Consider the following 19,091-nt stretch of genomic DNA (forward strand, 5'->3'; position numbering starts at 1 on the left):
ATGAGGTGTCTCCTTTCTCCCGCAGGGGATCCACTGGAGCTCTGCTGCTCCCATCCCATTCCTTTCCTTGCTGTATCCCCCTGCAGTGCCTGAGCTCAGGAGGAGCTGGTGCTTCCCTCTGTGCACTCGGAGTTGTGGATTTGCTCCCAGGCTGAAGAGCTGATCCGTGGATCTGTTCCCCCCAGGTGGAGTGATCGAAGCCTTCCCGCTCTCCGGCACTGTCACCAACCTGACGGTGGATCTGCTGATCGAGCCGACAGGGGACATCAGCATCGTGTCCTCTGGGGACCAGCTCCACGCCGAGGGGCCCTTCAGATCCTCTGGGACCACCATCCCGCAGCGCTCCGTGGATCCAGCGCTTCTCAACTCGCTCTGCTGGAAAATTGGGGCCGCCTGCAGGTCCAAAGGGCTGCTTGGCTACCTCTCCGTTGACTTTGTGGCTTTCACCCATCCCCAGACGATGGAGCAGCAGGTGAGTTACTCCACACTGTTCCCTGAGATCATGGAATGTCAGTTTTCCTGTGGAATTCCAACCAGGAGAAAGCTCTGCCCTTTGGAACAAACTGTGTTTCCAAGCTGTGGGGAGTTTGGATGGGAGCGAGCACGTGGGTGTTGTAACAGCAAGGTAACATTTGGGCCTGATGCATTTCCTTTTTCACTCCTCTGATGCTTTTCTTCTACAATCTGCAGTGAGGACCCTCAGTGTTTTGACTGTAAAAGGGAACATCCCTGTATTTAAAGGCTGGGGGGGAAATAGGTGGGTTTTGAGGAGATGGGGTGGCTGTTTGTCCCACCTGTGTGGGGTGAGAACAGGCTCTGAGCACAGGGGTTGTGTTTAAACCCAAGGAGTTACATGTGGTACCTGCTGGCTAAAGCAGTGCTGTGACAATTATAGTCCAGTTTAAGCTCAGAGAAAGCTTAAAATCAGGTTTTTGTAACTGATACCACTGTAGGGTGACTGTGGTGAACCAGAGGATGGAATGATTGTAGAATCTTGGAATGGTTCGGGTTGGAAGGGACCTTTAAGCTCATTTCATTCCACCCCGCTGCCGTGGTGGAACCTTCCACTATCCCAGGTTGCTCCAAGTTCATCCAACCTGGCCTTGGCCACTTCCAGGGCTGGGGCAGCCACAGCTTCTCTGTGCCAGTGCCTCACCACCCTTAGAGTGGTTTGTTGGCTCTGGAATCCAGATCCCAGTTAGATTTGACTCCCAGGATGTGTTTACACAGACATTGTACTGCAGATAAGCCCTATTGGACAACTTCCATGGAAAGTTGCTTTAGAAGGATCAAGGGATGACTTCCCTCACCCACAGAAGTCCATGGAGTTGTGCTAATTGTTTCCCTCCAGCCAGGAGTTCACTGAAACCCAGGAATGCTTCCTAGATTATTCAAGTTATGACATGTCCTGGCATGAACAAGGACATCTTAGATCAGTCAGTGTTTCTTGTGGCCTCTCAGGATTCCTCTCTGCTCTGTCTTGGTTTTCTTCCCTTGGTTCCAGTTGATTCTACCTTACTGTCTCCTATGTTTGTCAGCATGTACCACAACTTTAGCATTATTTAAGCCCAGGTTTTTAAATTTAACTAGATGTAGAGGCAATTAATGAGGCCATCTGTCTTGTGAGAGGGAGATCACACAAAGGATTGTGTTCCTGAAAGCACTATTTTTTTGGCAAACAAGAAATCCTATTAAACTCTCAGAACATTTGCTCACTAATTTCACAAGTGCCCACTTTAATGCAGTAGCTGGAAGGCTCAGATGCATTTCCTGGAAGTACAAGATACTTAGGAATTCTTTCAGAGTGTATTTTATGGAAAATATCGACCTTTGGAGCAGTGGGAGCAAAGGGACTCCATGGGGGATAAGGGACAGTGTGTGTTGTCAGACACAGCTCAATGGGAAGGCAGAGCCTTGGCTGCCATGAGCACCCCAGCAGGATCCAAGGGGCAGAGAAATGCTCTGGAGACTCCACACAATTCCCTGTTTGCCTCAGGAATCCATTCCTCTCTCAGTTAAAAGCATCTGTGCCTTGTTCCCGAGGGAAGGGAGATGGAGACACGCTGTTTTCGAGGGGAAGAAGTGGAGGAGAAGAATTAGGTGCATAATTTGGACTGAATCACTTCTGATTCTCACTCTCTTTTCCCAAATTGATCGTTCAGAGCAAGGCCTTGACCCCTCAGGGTGAAATCCTGCCCAGTGTTGAGTGTCTGCTGCTCAGCCCCCACCTTGTCAAGGAGCCCGTTGGATTGAGTGGGACTGATTGAATGCGTGACCTTCCTCACATCCACAGCTCTGTGGGCACGTAATTTGGAGAAGCAGGGTCCTGAGCCAGCTTTTCCATGGATCTGATGGCTTTTACACAGCCCCAGCCCTTGGCAGGAGCAGTGAGAGAAGGGTGGATGAACAGCTGAGGGTGGAGACGTTCACTCCGTGCCTGAAGGGCTCTCCAGACAGTGGAGCGTTTTTGAGGTGTTATTTTCAAACAAGAGCCACAGGGTTTTCATTAACCATCTCCCAATCTTATATTGAGCAGGATAGAGGAGTTGTAGAGCCCTGGAAGTGAAGTTTTTGGGCAGCACCAGCCCATCCCAGCAGCTGCCACGAGATGGCAGCCGGACAAGGCCCTCCCTGCCAGCGCTGCTGGAATCATCCCTTCTCCTGCAGCTGTTCCAGGCAGGACAGCAGCTCTCTCCTCAGCACCCAGCCTGCATTCACATCTTTCCAACTGACACTTTTACAGGATCACCCCCCCACTTCTTTAAGAGCAGCACGTGGGCTCTTTGCAATAACCCAAACATCAGTACCAGGCACAGAGAAAAAACTGTTAAACTGGGGGAAGGAAAGCTGTAATTTAGGAACTCCCTAAGAATTTATGTTTCCTTCCCTCCTCCAGTTTAGGTGTTAAAGCTGAAGCATTTTCAGGGAAGCTGTAAGGAATTGCAGTGCAGTTGTGGCTGTGTTCACTGGAGATGCTTTGCCGTGAGGTGCAGGCTCTGAGCTGTGCTCTCTGAGGAGCCTCCTTTGGAACAGGAGCACTTCCAGCCTTCACGGTAATTCCTTGGACAAACAGCCAGCAACTCTTGCAGGGTGTATTTCTAACTGATTTTTTTTCCAGTGGAGGCATTCTGGGATGTCCAAACCTGTGCTTTGCTTAGCTTGGCCTAAAACCACTCTTAAGTCAATCGAAAATCTTAACTTACTGACTCTGCCTTTGACCTTTGATTTGTGGTTTGATAACCAAATGTCAGTTCTAGATTTCTCAAGTGAGCTCTGTTCCAGCTGAATTTCTGAACAGAATTGTCCTGAAAATCCCCAAATTTCAGGTGAAAGCTCCTTGTGTTGTGCTCATTTTCCATGCAGTCCTCTCAGGATGTGACTGACAATCATAAATACCTGTGTGCCCTTATTGTATGTCCTCAGAAAATGAGGATGGACTCAATAATCTCTTTGTTAATCTGTAGGATTGTATCATTCTTTACTTAAACTTGACCTTTGCCCAGGCCTTCCTCCAACAGCTCCTTATTTACTGGAGGAGCTGATAATTCAGCTGGTTATCAACTGCCTGACCCTCTCAGGCACTGCTTTATGCACTGTGGAAATATATTCATGACACAGATTAAAAACCCAGCCACAAAACAACCAGAGCTCAGCCTTTTCAAGGCCTTCCAGGAGCTCTGGACACCCATTTTTATCAGTCCAGAGGAAAACCTGTTGCAATCCAATAGATGTTAACAGAAAGCTACACATGAAAGGACAGCTCAGGCCTGGCCCAACTTCCAGCCTTGCTCAGAACTACCAAAAACGTTGTTATTGCCTGATGGTTGTGATTAAACAGAGAGCATTTGTGGCTTCAGGAACTGCAGTGAGACTGGGAAATGGTTCCATGAAAGAATTCAGGCAGCTAGTTACCAATTAGCTCTCATTTGAGCTAAGAAAACGGGGGAAATTATCCCTAAAAATAAAGGCAGTCCCCTTGCCCAGCCCAGCCCCGTGTATTTCCCTTGCCTGGAGCAGCACAAAGGGGATTTAAAGGGTTTTCATGGCAAAAGGGAATCCCCTGCTAGGATAAAGCTGGAATCTTGTGCCATCTGATCCTTCTTCCTTTCTCCCCACCTCAGGGATGTTCTGGGACACATCCAGGGCAGGAAGGGCCATGGCCACAATGTCGTGTTCTCTGACGATCCTGAGCCAGGAAAACAATCCTTGGGGGTGATCCCAGCTGGCACAGGGAAGGGACCATTTGGCTGCTTTTTAAGTTGCAACAGGGGTGGTTTGTCCCCAGGCTCAGGCCTGGGATGGAAGGAGTGGACAGGTGGCTTCCAGCCATGTTTGCCTTCCTCCTGCTCTCCTTCCATTAAACACGCAGGATATCTGGTGATTCGTGCAGGATGGGACCGCAAATGGAGCTCAGGAGGTGTTTAGAGCTCTCCTTTAAGAGTAACAACAACAGGGGAAGGGCTGCAAACCTTCCTTCATCCACCCTGGAGACCCAAGCCCTGAATTTCACAGCCAACAGCATAAGGGTGGTTGGTCTGAAATGATGAAGCCAGAGTATTGGCCCACCTTGAGCCCAGCTTGTCTCCTGCACCTCTGCTTGGGCATCAACAAATCCTCCAAGGTGTGAGTTTTGAGGTCAGGTGTAAGGTCAGGGTCTGGATTAGGAACACCCAGCTCCCTTTGAGCCCAACAGTCCTCAGATATCCGAGATTTCCACGAGTGCCTGGTGCCCTCATGCAGCTCTGCCACCTCCTTCTGGGGGCCAAGTTTCACCTGAGAATCTAAAACCCAGCTCAAACAAGATCAAAGACACACATCACAGACTTGTTGCTAATATTTATAATAATATTTATCAAAATTAACCTGTCACTCCTATAATATGAGTAGTTGGTAACTGTGATTTGACTCGTTGAGAAGGTTGGCACATACTGGAAAAGCACAAATTGAAGGGAAAGTTCCTTCCTATCTTGCAGAAGTGATGATAAACAGTAAATTACTGAAGAAAATTAAACTTTATAATTGGGGAACATTCCCTATTACTAAGCAGAGGCAGCCATTACCATCCTATTTGCATCTGGTAGCGTTGCAGCAGGAAATATTTAAGTTGACAAATAGGATATTTAATACAGCAACAGATCCTTGGCAGTTGGATATTAACAACTGTTACTGGGGTGATTTATTCCCCATTATCCAAAGGGCATTACCATGTGCATATGATTCCCAAATTAACTCCGGTTCTCCAAGAGGCCTTGGCTGCCTGACCCCTTAATATCCTTCTAATGATGCCATTTACCATTCAAGGGCTTAGTCAACTTGTTCACTGGGGGATTTGTTTGAAGGGGTGCTCTGGAGGGCAGCTCTGGGGGTGTGGGAACATTTCTCACCGGCACAGGAGACACAAGGATTTAATTTTTTTTTTTAAGTGGGAAAAACTCACAGGGAAAACCAAGCTCAGGTTATTGGGGCAGAGGAATCTGTGGTGCCTCCTTCTGCTTCCCTCAGCCTTCTAAATCCTGCCTGAAAAATTATTTCTGGAGTTACAGAAGAGCGCTGATTGTTCCCATTGGGAAGGGGTTTGTAGAATCCTGAAATCCTGGAATGGTTTGGGTGGGAAAGGACCTTAAAGCTCATCCCATTCCACTCCCTGCCACGGGCAGAGACACCTTCCAGTATCCCAGATTGCTCCAACCTGGCCTTGGACACTTCCAGGGATCCAGGGGCAGCCCCAGTTTCTCTGGGCAAGCTGTGCCAGGGCCTGCCCACCCTCCCAGCCAGGAATCCCTTCCCAACACCTTCATCACTCCCAGCGCTGCAGCAGGAGGGCAGAAGCAGGAACACCAAGAAAGGCAGAGATGTTCCCCCACAATTGCTGAGTTTTACCCTCCTCTGGAATTCACTCCAATGCACCTCTTTGTTTGGATCAGGTGTGGGCAACAGACCTCGACCTGTGCTACAGTGACCAGCTGGCCCTGACCCAGCTCGTGCTGTTCCTGACAGATGGAAACCTGGATTGTGGCTCCAGCCCCCTGGAAGCACCTCCTGGGTCCCAGGCAGTGAAGAGCCAGCGGATTCAGCGTGAGGGGACAAAACCTGTAAGCAGTGAGATGTTCACAAATCAAATTATTCATGGAAACTACCACTAAGTAACAATCTCTCCTAGATCGCTGTTCTAGAGGAGCTGAATTTGCTCCTCTTGGGTTTTCCAAGGTTAATAAATTAATGGGGTAACATCCCAGTAGAAATGAAAGTTTCTGGGTTTCAGGGTCCCCCTGTTATTCACCCCTGGCACTCAGGAACATTGATTCGTGGTGGTAACTCGCTTTTAAATATTTCAAGTAGCTTTCAAGTTGTAAAAAAAAGTGGTAATTTATATGTTGCAAAGGAAAAGGGTGGAGGTGAAGCACTGCCCTGAGTGGAGGGATAACTTCAAAGCAGTCTAGAAGAAGTCTGAGCAGTGATTTGGGATGGGCAGTTGGAGCACTGAAGTTTTGTACTTGCCTGCACAAACCTGAGGGTGGAACAATCCCATCCTGGAGTGTTCCAGGCCAGGCTGGACGGGGCTTGGAGCAACCTGGATGAGTGGGAGGTGTCCCTGCCCAGGCCAGGGGGTGGGATGGGATGAGCTTTAAGGTCCCTTCCAACCCAAACCATTCCAGGATCCTCCAAAAAGGGAAGGGAGGTGTTTTCTGAGGTCAGAGCAAACCAAACCCGTGTCCCTGTGCACTCCCCAGAGGCACAAAGAGCTGCTGTTTGCCCTGTTCTGACAGGACATTCACAGCTCCCTCCTCCTCATTCCTGGAGGAGGAATAGAGCACCATCCCAAAAATGTCATGGAGCTGTAATTTAGAGGTTAATGAGCTCCTGATCTATTGTTCTCGTCAAGCAACCACTTTGAGTTGGAGAGAAGTAAATTAGATATGATTAGTCCCAGTAGTCCAAGTTTTAGAAATGAAAAGTAATCAAGTAGCAACTTTTTTTAATTAAATTCCATCAGAATTAACATAAATTGTCGTTATATCCTTTATTTTTTTCTTCTTTCTGTGTTTCTGAGATTTTTATCTCCTTAAGAGTTAACTACAAGCCTGCAGTCTCCCAGGAAAACAGGAAAAGAAACAAACCAAGAGACAAATGTTTTTACAGCACATGATCTGTAATGAATGATTAAGTAAAACACTTTGTGTAAAATTATGATGTTAATAATGATTCTGTCCCTTTTAATTTATTAGATATTCTCCATGCTGGTAGGGTTGATTTTGATAAAATGGAGCAGCCCCTGAGTTTGTGTGAGGGTTTTATTTTTAGAACTCCTTCTTTGAAAGAACAAATTTCCTCGATACTGCTGCTCCTGTAATTATGTACAAAACCAATCACTCATTATAGTTAGGATACATTATCTTCTAGACAGATGAGGCTAAATAAGCAACACATTAATAATTCATCCTGCAGTTCATTATGCATGTGTATGCATGCTTTGTAGCTGAAATAAGCACCTCATCAACCTGATGCCAACCCTTAAACAATAGTTCTGTGTTATTGCAGCCACATTCGAGTTTACGCTTGTTAAACTGCTACTTGGATTATTTTATCAAGCATTCATTTATTTGTGGTCCCCCACTGCAGAGAACAGATTTTGGAAGCTCCTTTTTTAAGTTAATGACTTGAGCAATGGGTGTTATTAATTCTCAGAATATTATAAACATGATTAATTTTCAGGCAGAGATGTATTAGATCAGGATTTCAGCTATGTCAACTTAAATGAGTCAGTGTCAAAACAAATATCAGTGGAGAGAAAATGCTGTAAATTACTGATTCAGCACGGAGTGTCCCTGCTCTGAGGGAACAGTCCAGCAGGAAAGCCCTGGGTGAGGAGAGCAGCTCTGCTCAGTGCTTGTGACGTTGCTCAGAGCTGCTGACAGCAACAGCTCCCTGGCCTGAGCACTCTGAAGGGTTTGAACTTGATGCAGCTCTGCCTTTATCCAAGGGGGAATGGCTTCCCACTGCCAGAGGGCAGGGAGAGATGGGACATTGGGAAGGAATTCCTGGCTGGGAGGGTGGGCAGGCCCTGGCACAGGTTGGGCAGAGAAGCTGTGGCTGCCCCTGATCCCTGGGAGTGTCCAAGGCCAGGCTGGACAGGTTTGGAGCACCCTGTGCTGGTGGAAGGTGTCCCTGCCCATGGCAGGGGGTGGCACTGGATTAGCTTTAAGGTCCCTTCAGCACAACCCAGTGTCATTCTGTGATCTCACAGGCTCAGTGACCACTGAAGCTGTGAGAATATCAAAATGTGGTTCACAAGGAGCAATTCTGTAGATCTGATCTGGAATGCAAGGTTTGAGGGATTTACAGGGATTCCAATTTGCTGTATGAAACTGTCTGTGTTCAGTAGACACTGTGATCAGCAGGAATTCCTCCACACTAACATGAGTTCACTGGTAAAGACCCATTTATAGAACCAGAGAATCATGGAACAGTCTGGGTCGGAAGGGACCTTAAAGCTCATCCCATTCCACCCCTGCCATGGGCAGGGACACCTCCCAAGGAACACCTTGGAGCCCAGGTTGCTCCAAGCCCCATCCAACCTGGCCTTGGACACTTCCAGGGATGCAGGGGCAACCTGTGCCAGAGCCTGCCCACCCTCCCAGGGAAGGATTCCTTCCCAATATCCCATCTGAACCTTTCCTCTTGCACCTTGAGGCCATTCCCCCTCATCCTCCCACTCGGTGCCCCTTGTGCCCAGGTAGCTGTTGGTCTGTATGAAGTGACTGGAAATGAGGAACTCTGTGCTTTGTCTGCAGCCTGCCCTGGGCAGCCCCCGCTGTGCAGTGGCCAGCACTCAGCTCAGGCACTCCAACCTGGCAGGGACCTCCTACAGCCTCCTCCTGCAGAGCTGCAAAGCTCGTGGCGTTGGATTTGACCTCCAGGTAGGAACGGGGAAGAACGAGGAAATGGGATATTTGCTCTGCAGAACTGCTCTAGGAAATTCTCACGGGGTACAACCACTCAGAGCCACGGAAATCACAGCGTGGTTAAGGTTGGAAATGAACTTTAGGGGCACCAAGTCCGACCATCAACCCAACACCACCATGTTCAGCACTAATCATGTCCTCATGTGCCACCTCCACAGGATTTTAACACTTCCAGGGTTGGTGACTCCGTCACTTCCCACTGGGCAGGCTGTTCCAGTTCTTCACAACCCTTTCCGTGAAGAATTCTTTCCTGATTATCAGATCTGAATCTGAGATCTGACATCTTCCATGCTGCCACTGTCAGGCTCAGGATGACCCAGAGCTGAGGGTTAATCAGAGTTTGTGTCCCAGGGATATCTGAGGTGAAGGACAGGCTTTAAGAACAAGAAAATAAACACATTTTCTCTGTCCTTAAACTGGTGTGTAAGGCTCGTAGGGCTTAACCTGCCTGTTGAGATAAAAATAAGGGGATAATTTAAAAGATACTTTTGACTGCCTTTAGTGCTTAGGAATAAAAGTACTTGCTGTTGAATAGACTCTGCTGTATTTATTGTATAAATTAGAGCAATAATCCCTTCCACACAATTCCAAACTAACCCTTCTCAGCTTAGTATATACCTAATGCCCCTGTGTAACACATTTATTACAATTACCACTATTTTAGGAATAAATAAAGCAGCTTTTTTTTTTTATTTAACAGGAGAAACAGGGGACAGTTTTTCTCCTGTATGAAGACCAGAAGCGCCACAGACTGGGAATGATGTGAGTAAGGACTGTCCCTTCCCCAGGGTGACAAACAGCTGGATGGGAAGGGAAGGAACAACCTCAACACCCTTGGTTTGGGGTCACCAAGTGTCACCTCCTGCTCTGAGAGGTGTAGGATTGGCCTTTGGGGGAGTTTGAGTTCCATGAGGCAAAGAGGGTGAAGTTTGGGGCCTTTCTGTGTTGATTTCCTCAAGGGCTGAGTGGCACTCAGGGAAGTTCGGAGTTCTTTAGACACGTGGATCTCTCCCAAGAGGTCTAAGAAAGTATGATCTGTAAAATTCTGCTATGCACTGACTGCAAACCCCTCCTCAGAGGGAATTCCTGCCAAAATTGGGCTGTTTGAGTGTTTGAAGGGTGTTTGAGTGAGTGAGGGGCTGAAGGGTCCTGCTCTCAGCCTGCTTTGTATTCCTCTGATGCTGGAGCTGCTCCATTAATGACCTGGAGAACAAAACAGCTTCCTCGAGTGCTGGATGTGCCTGCAAGGGTTGTGGAGGGCAGGAACAGAATTCCAAATGATCTCAACAAATTGAAGGAACAACATGTGGGACACAGAATTAGATTTGGTCAGAAGCAGGTGCAAGAAATTGCATTTAGAGAGGAAGAATGAATGTGAGGAACAAGGAGGTTTTCAGGATCTGAGAGTCAAACTGCCTGCAGGCCACAGAGCCAGGATCCTATGGAAAAAGGTAAACTGTATATCCTGGGAGATGCCAGACGTTATCCTTCCCTTCTGCTGAGAGGCAGGCAGGGAAAATGTTGAGAGTTCCAGAGAGTGTGACTGATAAGGAAAGGCTGAAGGAGGAGGAAGAGGCAGAAGTGGGATCTGCCAGCGATCTCCAAGCCTCTGCAGGAAGGAAAAATGTGGTTTCCACATCTAAGTGTTCCATGGAACCCTCCCAACAGCTGCTGCTGCTGGAAGGTGAACTCCTTCCTTCCTTCCCAGATCCCAGCTATGGAGCCTCTTCCCTCCTGTCCTGGTACTGTCACAGCTCTCCAGGAGCTCATTCAGCTCAGTAACTCAGCAGAAAAGCTCTTTTCTTGGGCCTCTTGCATCACCAGCTTGAGTTGGCAGTTATTAATGCATTCCCAGAATACTCACAAGTGTCTTTGCCCTACATCCTGAGCCCAAATTTGTCTGATTTTCAGTGCAATGTCATGGTCTTAATTTGGAAGTATTTTCAGGAATTCAAGTTAGAGTTTTATAAAACTCTTAATACCTGACACATCTCTGAGAATGCTCCATTTTCTTACAGCAGAGATCTGTTGTCACTTCCAGTGAATGAGGTGCTTTAATTCCCCAGTGTAATTCCCTGTTCCATAAGGTCTGTGTGTGCCACTGGGGAACCCTCAAAACCTGCAGCAATCTAAGAAATGCTGACACTGCTGACATTTCCCTTTCACCAATTCTAGGCTGGAGCAACAGTTCTTCTTAACTATTGTGGGTGTTTAAGATGTTTTGCTCTCTCAGTCCTAACTCAACAGCAGCCTTTTATTTGGAGAAGCTGAAACCTCTCTACCCACTTCTGCTAAGTTGATTAATAAAAATTATTTATGACACAAATCCTTCCTGTCGACAAGTTAAAATGGAGCCTCATCTTTCATATCTCCCTGAAGATTGCCACCTTGTGAGATTGAAAATCCTCATTAAATTCCAGCACCAGGCAGGCACAAATGAGAGGGCGATTGTTTTTAAGCATGTGAAGGGAATCATTGGGAAACTCATTTGTTTGGATATCATTAACAGAACAATCGGAGAGGATCTCCAGGGGGTCCTCCTGACCTTTGCTCGCAATCTCTTCATCATCCATCAAGAAATATCAGCACCTAATATGCAAGGCGAGACCAATTTTAAGGTGAGGTGTTAATTAACTAACGATCCCGGGTAATTTCTGTACAGGGCCTGCAAATACCTCATGCTGGATCATAAACAAGTGCTAAAGCATTCCCTTTTCATCGTCGGTGCCGGGTGTTTTACAGTGTCTGGGTCACTGCAGGCAGCCTCCCACTGAACCTGTTAGTTAAATTTAAGTTTGAAACTTTTGCTTTGAAAAGAGACAAACTCCAGCAGGAAACTATTTGTAATCTAATGCTCCCCAGCGTCCTTTGGAAGAGCAAAGGAGCTGTTGGCACTGCCTCACACGGTTCTGTCACAATTGCCTGCCCGATTTTCAAGGGACACCACCATCAAGGTAAGAATCTGAAATTAGAAACAAACTTCCCAGTTGATAACAGCTCCTGGGATTATTAACACTGATTTCTTTTCAGCAGCAGCCACCACGCACTCAACCCATCAGTTCCCATCCCGCGGTTTCCCAAGTGGATTGCGTTCCCGGTTTTCTCTGCTCTTTGTGCCGCAGGGCGGAGGGGGAAGGAGGACAAAGCCCAGGGGCTGCTCCCCTGGTGTGCCCCTGTCCCCCAGAGCAGCCAGGGAAGCACTGATGAATCCAGCCCCGTGCCCTGAACAGCGCTGCTCACAATGCAGCTGCTCCATCCCGAGCTCCCCACGGGCACTGCCCCTGCTGAGCTGATCCCCTCTCACTCCACAGAACGTGTCAGATCCTGTGTGGGAGCGTTCTGGGAAAGGTTGAGGGGAGAGGGGTTAGAGATTTGTATCTTCAATCACATAATAATAATTTACATCAGTCTTCCCGCTCTGACTAGACTTTCCTCTGACAAGCAGAGTGTGAAATGACAGATTTTTAGGGAAGACATAATTATATTTCACAACGTTACAGAATAAACAACAGCAAAAAAAATCCCTTTTTTCCATGTGAGAGTATGAAAAGAAGCCACCGAAGAAAAATATAAAAGGGAACTTTTCTGCATTGTGAGCTAACATATGTGAAATAAAACACCTGTTAGTTAATTAGAAGCACAATTTGTATTTTTATTTACCTGAGCTTTGTACATATTTACTAATAATTCCCCCAACTGTCCCCAAAGTAACAGTAAATTTAATTGGTGCATCCTGTCCTGTGTAAGTCTCTTTACCTGTTCCAGGCAGGCACTGCCAGCTGGGGCTGCTGGATTTCATTATAATGCCCATTAAATAACTTGTATTCCTTGAATCTCTTGCAGATGGCAATTCAAGATATTGAAGCAATTTTAGGAGTTACAGCAGAAAACAAACTGAAATTGGAAGAAGAGCAACCTTGGGAAGCAGATGCTCTGAAAGAATAGTTAACAGAAAATGTTTTAAGTGCCTGATTCCTTATGCCTCTGGAAGTGCTTCCTCATCTGTAAGAACAGGTTTGGGTTTTTCTTCCTGTGTTGTTGTGTGAAGCAACATTAACTGAGAGAGAACATCTCCATCATTTCTGGCTGTGGTGTTTGGAATGTCCCTTCTTTCCCCAAAAAAAGCCCTGTTGAAGAGCAGGGGGTCATCCTGATGCTCCTCGTGTTGCTGTTGCTGAAGTTCAGTTGTGCTGCTGTTTCCATTATCTACACATTTTTGCAGCAGTTGTTTTATGTTCATTTTCAAATTTTCAAAAACAACAGTAATAGCACTAATTCATCGATAAATCCTGCGAGGACCATTATAATTCCACTTGCACTGTGGTTCCCAGGCTTCCATGACTTCTGCAGGTCTCTCCATCAGACAGATTTTGTTATTTCAGATATTTTTTGTTGCAGTTGCTGTGCACTGTATTAAGGCCAACAGTTACATTTCTAAAATTATCATCAGTATCCCAAGAGAGATCACATTCTGAATTTTCTTATAGAATCTTCTTTTATTATAGCATCTTCTCTGTGGGATGGAGACTATTATCCCAAGCATGGCAAGTGTCTTTGGGATGACTTCCCAAAAACCTCATGGAACACCAGTTTTAAGACAAACACTGACTGGGACCAAGATCAGTGCCCAGTTTTTCCAGTGCTGACTCTTTGATCCCTGAACATCCCACATTATCTTTTGTGTAGCCTTTCTCTCTTCCACTTTGGTCACAGAATTAATTAATTGCAGATGAGAACATTTGCATAAATGCTCATCCCTGCTTCAAATAAAAATCCAAGAGAGTGTTTTTGTTTAATTCTCGGGTTTATTCCTTTTTAATTCATAATCTCAGTCTAGTCTTGGATGTGGATATAGCAGAGCCCACACAGATTTTTCGGAGGTGGAACTGAGCTGGACTCTGAAGGGTTAAGGAAAACCAAGCCTTGATCCAAGCCAGAACAACATAAGGTCTGAGAGGCTCATTAGTTCACTGGCACTTAATAGACTGCAGTGTCCTGGGAGGAAATGAAACCTGCACTTCCTTCTGGCTTTGTTCTGTCCTGACAAAAGAAAACTGTACCTGTTTTTGCAGGAAACAAGTGACCTGAAAGTTCCCGTGGTGAGAGAGATTTCTCAGCACGTGCAAAGTGTGAAATGTATTTGGAGGGGGGGAAAAAAAAAGTTCTTAATTACTATTAACACTTCTGAGCCTTGAGCTGAGGGAAGGATTGAAACTGCTTGACAGTCTCTCACATTCCACTCCCATGCTGTTGGTGCCAAAAATTTAGGGGTTTTAGGAATACAGCAGATAGAAAATGGAATTAAAATCTTTAAAAAAAAAAAAAGGTGATGTCCACAGCTGGAAATGAAGGTGTTCAGCTGACAGCACTTGGTGGATTTTGTGTTGGCAAGAATTGATGTGCTGTGTGTAAAGAGGTTGTTCTTCTGGGAGAGCATCACCTGGAGTTGATGACACTGGAAACTGGGGCTCCTGTTTTAGGTAGTTGGGTTTAAAGCCCTGGATAAAAGATAAAAAAACTGAGACATTCAGCCACGTTTCTACATTTAGAGCGACAACTCTTGAGCACAGAGCAAAAATGCAGTCCTTCAGCACATCCACCCCATTGAAACTCAGGAGAATTTCCCACCTTCCATCCAGGTTAAGGTAACAAATCCCTGGATTTTTAAGAGCAGCCTGGTCCTCAGCATTTCACAGTGATCAGTGAACATCAGCTGAAGTAACATCAGATTAACAGTGGGATGCTGTAGATCTGTGTCTGGATCCTCTGTGTGTCATTGGAGACTGCAAATTTTGTTACAGCACTAAAGATTTAGGCACTGCAATCAGTGACAGCCTTAATTAATGTAATTTAATATATTGTGGCCATGAAATAACTCTTAAGCTGCAACACCTCAGTTCAGCTGTATGGCACACAGTGCCACACTCCAGCTTTTCTAAGCTCACTGTTGCCACTAACAGATAAATATATATAAATAAAGATATTAAAGCTAACTATATGCTCCATTAATTATAGGAAGGTGAACTGGAGTCAAGTTTGTTGCTGGCAATGATGAATAATTACTGGTTCTCCACACATGTAGTACATTAGAGTAAATAAACGGGGCACGTTGTTGGGCAGTAATTGATTAATTAGCAAGTTCATACCAGATAGCTCAGTGGTTTAAGATTGCTGAGTTTGAGATATTGCTTGCAATTATTGAAAGGAAAAACCTGTTTCCATTTCTCAGTTTTCTACCTTTTTTTTTTTTTTGCTTAAATACAATGTTTAATGGTTCAAAACCTTGGCTTTTATTTAGAAAAATGGAATATGGGAATATTTCTCTTTGAGGTGTCTGACACTTGGAACACTTTTTAGGGTGGTATCGTTACAGAGAGTGATTTTAAAATATTTCTCTTTGAAGGGCCCTGACACTTGAAAGAAGGATTTTTTTTTTTTTAGGGTTGTATGACTGTTAATTTTCACTACATAAAATCAACAGAGCTGAATACACTTTCTCCTGAGCGCAGGTGAATCTGGTCCATGCTGCAGGTGCAACACAGAGGTGGTTCTGGCAGCACATCAGTGTCACCAAAACCCCTTCAAAAATGTGGGTGCCCTTTTTTTTTTTTTTGTGATGTTCTCACTGGTTCCTCGGTCCGGGGGGGGCTCAGGGTGACCCTCGCCCGTCTGCTGGGGCAGCGTGTCCGTCACAGAACCAGGGAATCACCGAGGATGGAAAAGCCCTCCCAGCCCATGGATCCCACCTTGTCCCCAGCCCAGAGCACTGAGTGCCATGGCCAGGCCTTCCCTGGACACCTCCAGGGCTGGGCACTCCAAACCTCCCTGGGCAGCCCCTGCCAAGGCCTGACCACCCTTTCCATGAGAAATTCCTGCTGATGTCCAACCTGCCCCTCCCCTGGCCCAGTTTGAGGCCGTTCCCTCTCCTCTTGTCCCTGTTCCCTGGGAGCAGAGCCCGACCCCCTGGATCCCCGCTCCTGTCAGGGACTGCAGAGCCAGAAGGTCCCCCCGAGCCTCCTTTTCCCCGTGCTGAGCTCCCTGAGGCTCTCTCGGTGTCTCCGGGGCCGGGCCGTGCCCTCCCCCGGCGCAGGCGCGGCCGTGCGGGCGGCTCCGCGGGCCCCGCGGGATGCGGGCGGTGCGGAGGCTCCACGAGGCGGCCGTGGCGCTGCTGCTGTGGCGGGGCCCGGGCCCGGCCCGGCCCGCGGCCTCGGAGGTGCTGAGCCAGCACCTGCGGCAGCGCCGCCTGCCCCACTGGACCTCCTTCTGCGTCAAGTACAGCGCGGTGCGCAACGACCAGTTCGGGCTCTCGCACTTCAACTGGCCCGTGGACGGCGCCAATTACCTGGTGCTGCGCACCGGCTGCTTCCCCTTCATCAAGTACCACTGCTCGCGGGCCGCGCCGCAGGACCTGGCGCTGCAGAACGCCTTCTTCACCGCGCTCAAGGTGCTCAACGCCGGTGAGTGCGGCCCGGCCGGGCCCGCGGGGAGGGCAGGGCAGGATCGGGCACGGCCTGAGGGGGAAAGGCGCCCGCGGGGGGGCCGGGACGGCGGCGCTGAGCGGGGAGCTCCGGCCCTTCTCCCTCTCCTCCTTGTCCCCGTCACCTTGTCTCCCTCTTCATTTCTCTCCCCTTGTCCCCCTCTCTTTGCTCTTCTCCCCTGCATTCCATTCTGCAGTCCTCTCCTTGTCCCTTGCTCCCTCTGTCCTTCCCTCCCTTCTCCTTGTCTCTTATTCCTCTCTCCTTGTCCCCTTTCCCTTGTCCCCTTCTCCATGTCCCTTTCCCCCTCTTTCCCCGTCCCCCCTTTGTCCCCCTGCCTGTGCCGGAGGGGCTCCGGGAGTTCAGAGGGACCCCCGGGCGGAGGCCGAGCTGGAAATCGGTCCTGGGGGAGCTGTGACCGAGGTTCGTGTTTCTCTGGCCATTTGTGACAGCGACAAATCCAACGCGACAGCGCTTGGGGTTTAAACGGCTCTCACCTTTAGGAGGGAGCGTTTTCCAGCTGAGAGTCTGGTGCTGGGGGTGAAGGTCTGTCCTCTGAGCGAATGTATCCGCTGAAGCCAAACTCTGGGTCTGGGCTAGTCTGTGCTGCTGGAATATAAATCCTTACAATAAAAATGCTCCATCAGCGCCTCATCGTTAATATAAAAATAGCTATAAATGAGTTTTGAAACACGTTCATTCCAAACTTTGGCTGTGGATGCAATGTTTGTAAATGCTGGCAGTGACAGTGGCGTAACACTTCGTAACTTTGTTGTTTTCGTATTTAATATTTAAAATTTAAATATTTCATATTTAGTTTTTAAAAATCTCCTTCATAAGTCAGCAGTGACTTTTTTCCAAAACATGTCTGCTAGTCTTAATTTCCTGATCTTTCCAAACTGAGCTAGTAAGAAAATACAATCATAGAAAGTGATTTTGTAAATAACAAATTTAAATTTGGGGTTTTTCCTCCTCCATCCAGTCAGACATTTTATCTTTCTCACAGCTCCCTGCATGTAGATTTAAATTATGGCAAAACATGATTAAAAAGTCACCTCATCTCCCTCACAGTCTTGCTTAGGCATTTGGATAAGTTGAAGCACAGTAAATTTGGTGTTTCTGAACCTTCCTGAACTCAGGGCCTAAACCCATCTCCATTTTTCCCTCTGTAATAAATAAAATATTGTCTGTAAGAGATGGGTAACTTGGCAGTGCTAAAAAATGTGTCACTTTTTGTGTATAAACCTTTCTGCCCATTGCAGTTCTCTTGGGGTTGTGTCTGATTTTCCCAAGAGCATGTGTATGTACATATATATATATATAATTGGTAGAAATCAGGCTGTATGCATGACCATGTTTCACTTTTTTCATATCATTATCCTCCCATTTTGTTTTTCTAATAATTCCTGTGTATTCCTGCTTTTCTTTAGCTGTTTCCTGACTCCTGTGTGCTCAATACACAGCAAGGGTGTTTTTTTTAAGAGCTGCATTTGAGTAAAGGCAGAATTATAAAGCAGCTTTTCCAGGGCTGCTTTCCCTCCCGTTTCATTTCGGAGTCATCATTTACTATTAATCTGCAGTTTAATTTTCCCTGCCTTGCTCTCTTTGTGTGTAACATGTTTTTGTTTTTCCTCAGGCATCCCAACTTTACTGTATGGAATTGGCTCCTGGTTCTTTGCCAGTGTCACAGAGACTGTTCAAACGAGTCATGGCCCAGTTACTGTTTATTTCCTAAATAAAGAGGATGAAGGAGCCATGTACTGAACTCAGGCCTTCAAGTCCCTGTTGTTTGGTGATTTCTGCTGCAAATATTTGCTCCCTTTGCCTAAAAAGAACCGAAGGAAACTGTTATTTTCTTACAGTGCATCCTCATATTTAATGTGCTGGTTCAAGAAGCTTCCTGGACTTTTTGGTCATGAGGGATTTATTTCTGCAGAGGTCAGTAAAGTTGCAAAGGTAGAAGCTTTGGGAGAAGAATTAATATTTCTGAGGGTATTTATGGCAGTCACTGACTGGTACTCCTGGACAAAGCTGTGATAATTTAAAGATCGTTTAGCAGATTAGAGAACTGAACTGTAGCCTGTGAACATGAACACACTGACATTTTCAGAATGTCTCTGAAAAGATGAAGCTGCTCAGGTTTACACTCTGACAGGATGTTTTGTTGTCATAGTTGCAACTGTCTCTGAATGAATTTGTGGCACTGACTTTACAGTCACCTGGAAGAGCCTTTGGGGAAAAAAATACCATCCTGAAAATTTAAAAATGGCTGTATCACATTTCTTTAAATGATATTTCAATAAAGCATCTAAAATACATTTGATGTTTGTATCTTTTGCAATTCTTAAACTCTAGGTGTGTTATTATTCTTAATTTTAGTTGCTATTTATAGGTAAGTCACAAAACCTAAGTGATCTAGAAGATTCAGTCCTCTGGGCTAATTTACAAATTACTGATATTTTTAATTAGTACTCTCATTTTTTTGATGCAAATAACTGATTTCTCCAGTTGTAACAGCAAAACTTGCAGGCACATGTAATGACAGAATGACTTCAACTCAATTGGAAACCCGGGCAGAGCAGCAGCTTTTGGGGAGCTATTTGGATAGTGGAAATGTGGAATTATTGGGCATTGATTTCAAACAACAGAAAGA

The 19,091-nt window shown here is 46.5% G+C and overlaps 2 protein-coding genes across 7 annotated transcripts in view; both read left to right on the forward strand.

The window, feature by feature from the left end:
• IQCH (IQ motif containing H) overlaps positions 1-13,759 on the forward strand; it is a 48,199-nt gene extending 34,440 nt beyond the window's left edge. For 5 of the 6 annotated variants that reach the window (XM_050309517.1, XM_050309519.1, XM_050309518.1 and 2 more), the window contains 6 exons: positions 186-472; positions 5,925-6,092; positions 8,793-8,918; positions 9,664-9,725; positions 11,473-11,581; positions 12,807-13,759. In XM_050309517.1, coding sequence (XP_050165474.1) covers positions 186-472; positions 5,925-6,092; positions 8,793-8,918; positions 9,664-9,725; positions 11,473-11,581; positions 12,807-12,908 — 854 coding nt within the window. In that variant the 3' untranslated portion in view covers positions 12,909-13,759. Of the gene's footprint in view, positions 1-185; positions 473-5,924; positions 6,093-8,792; positions 8,919-9,663; positions 9,726-11,472; positions 11,918-12,806 lie in introns of all 6 variants that reach the window. The other variant, XR_007628143.1, reaches the window with a different exon arrangement.
• A 2,315-nt stretch (positions 13,760-16,074) lies between these two features.
• CUNH15orf61 (chromosome unknown C15orf61 homolog) lies at positions 16,075-18,756 on the forward strand. The gene is made up of 2 exons (XM_050309568.1): positions 16,075-16,420; positions 18,075-18,756. Exons 1-2 carry the CDS (start codon positions 16,090-16,092, stop codon positions 18,200-18,202), a joined length of 459 nt encoding a protein of 152 aa, XP_050165525.1. The 5' UTR covers positions 16,075-16,089; the 3' UTR covers positions 18,203-18,756.
• The last annotated feature ends 335 nt before the right edge of the window (positions 18,757-19,091 follow it).

The sequence above is a fragment of the Myiozetetes cayanensis genome, unplaced genomic scaffold (genome assembly GCF_022539395.1).
Source record: "Myiozetetes cayanensis isolate MyiCay16 unplaced genomic scaffold, myiCay2020 scf14, whole genome shotgun sequence".
Lineage (NCBI taxonomy): Eukaryota > Metazoa > Chordata > Aves > Passeriformes > Tyrannidae > Myiozetetes > Myiozetetes cayanensis.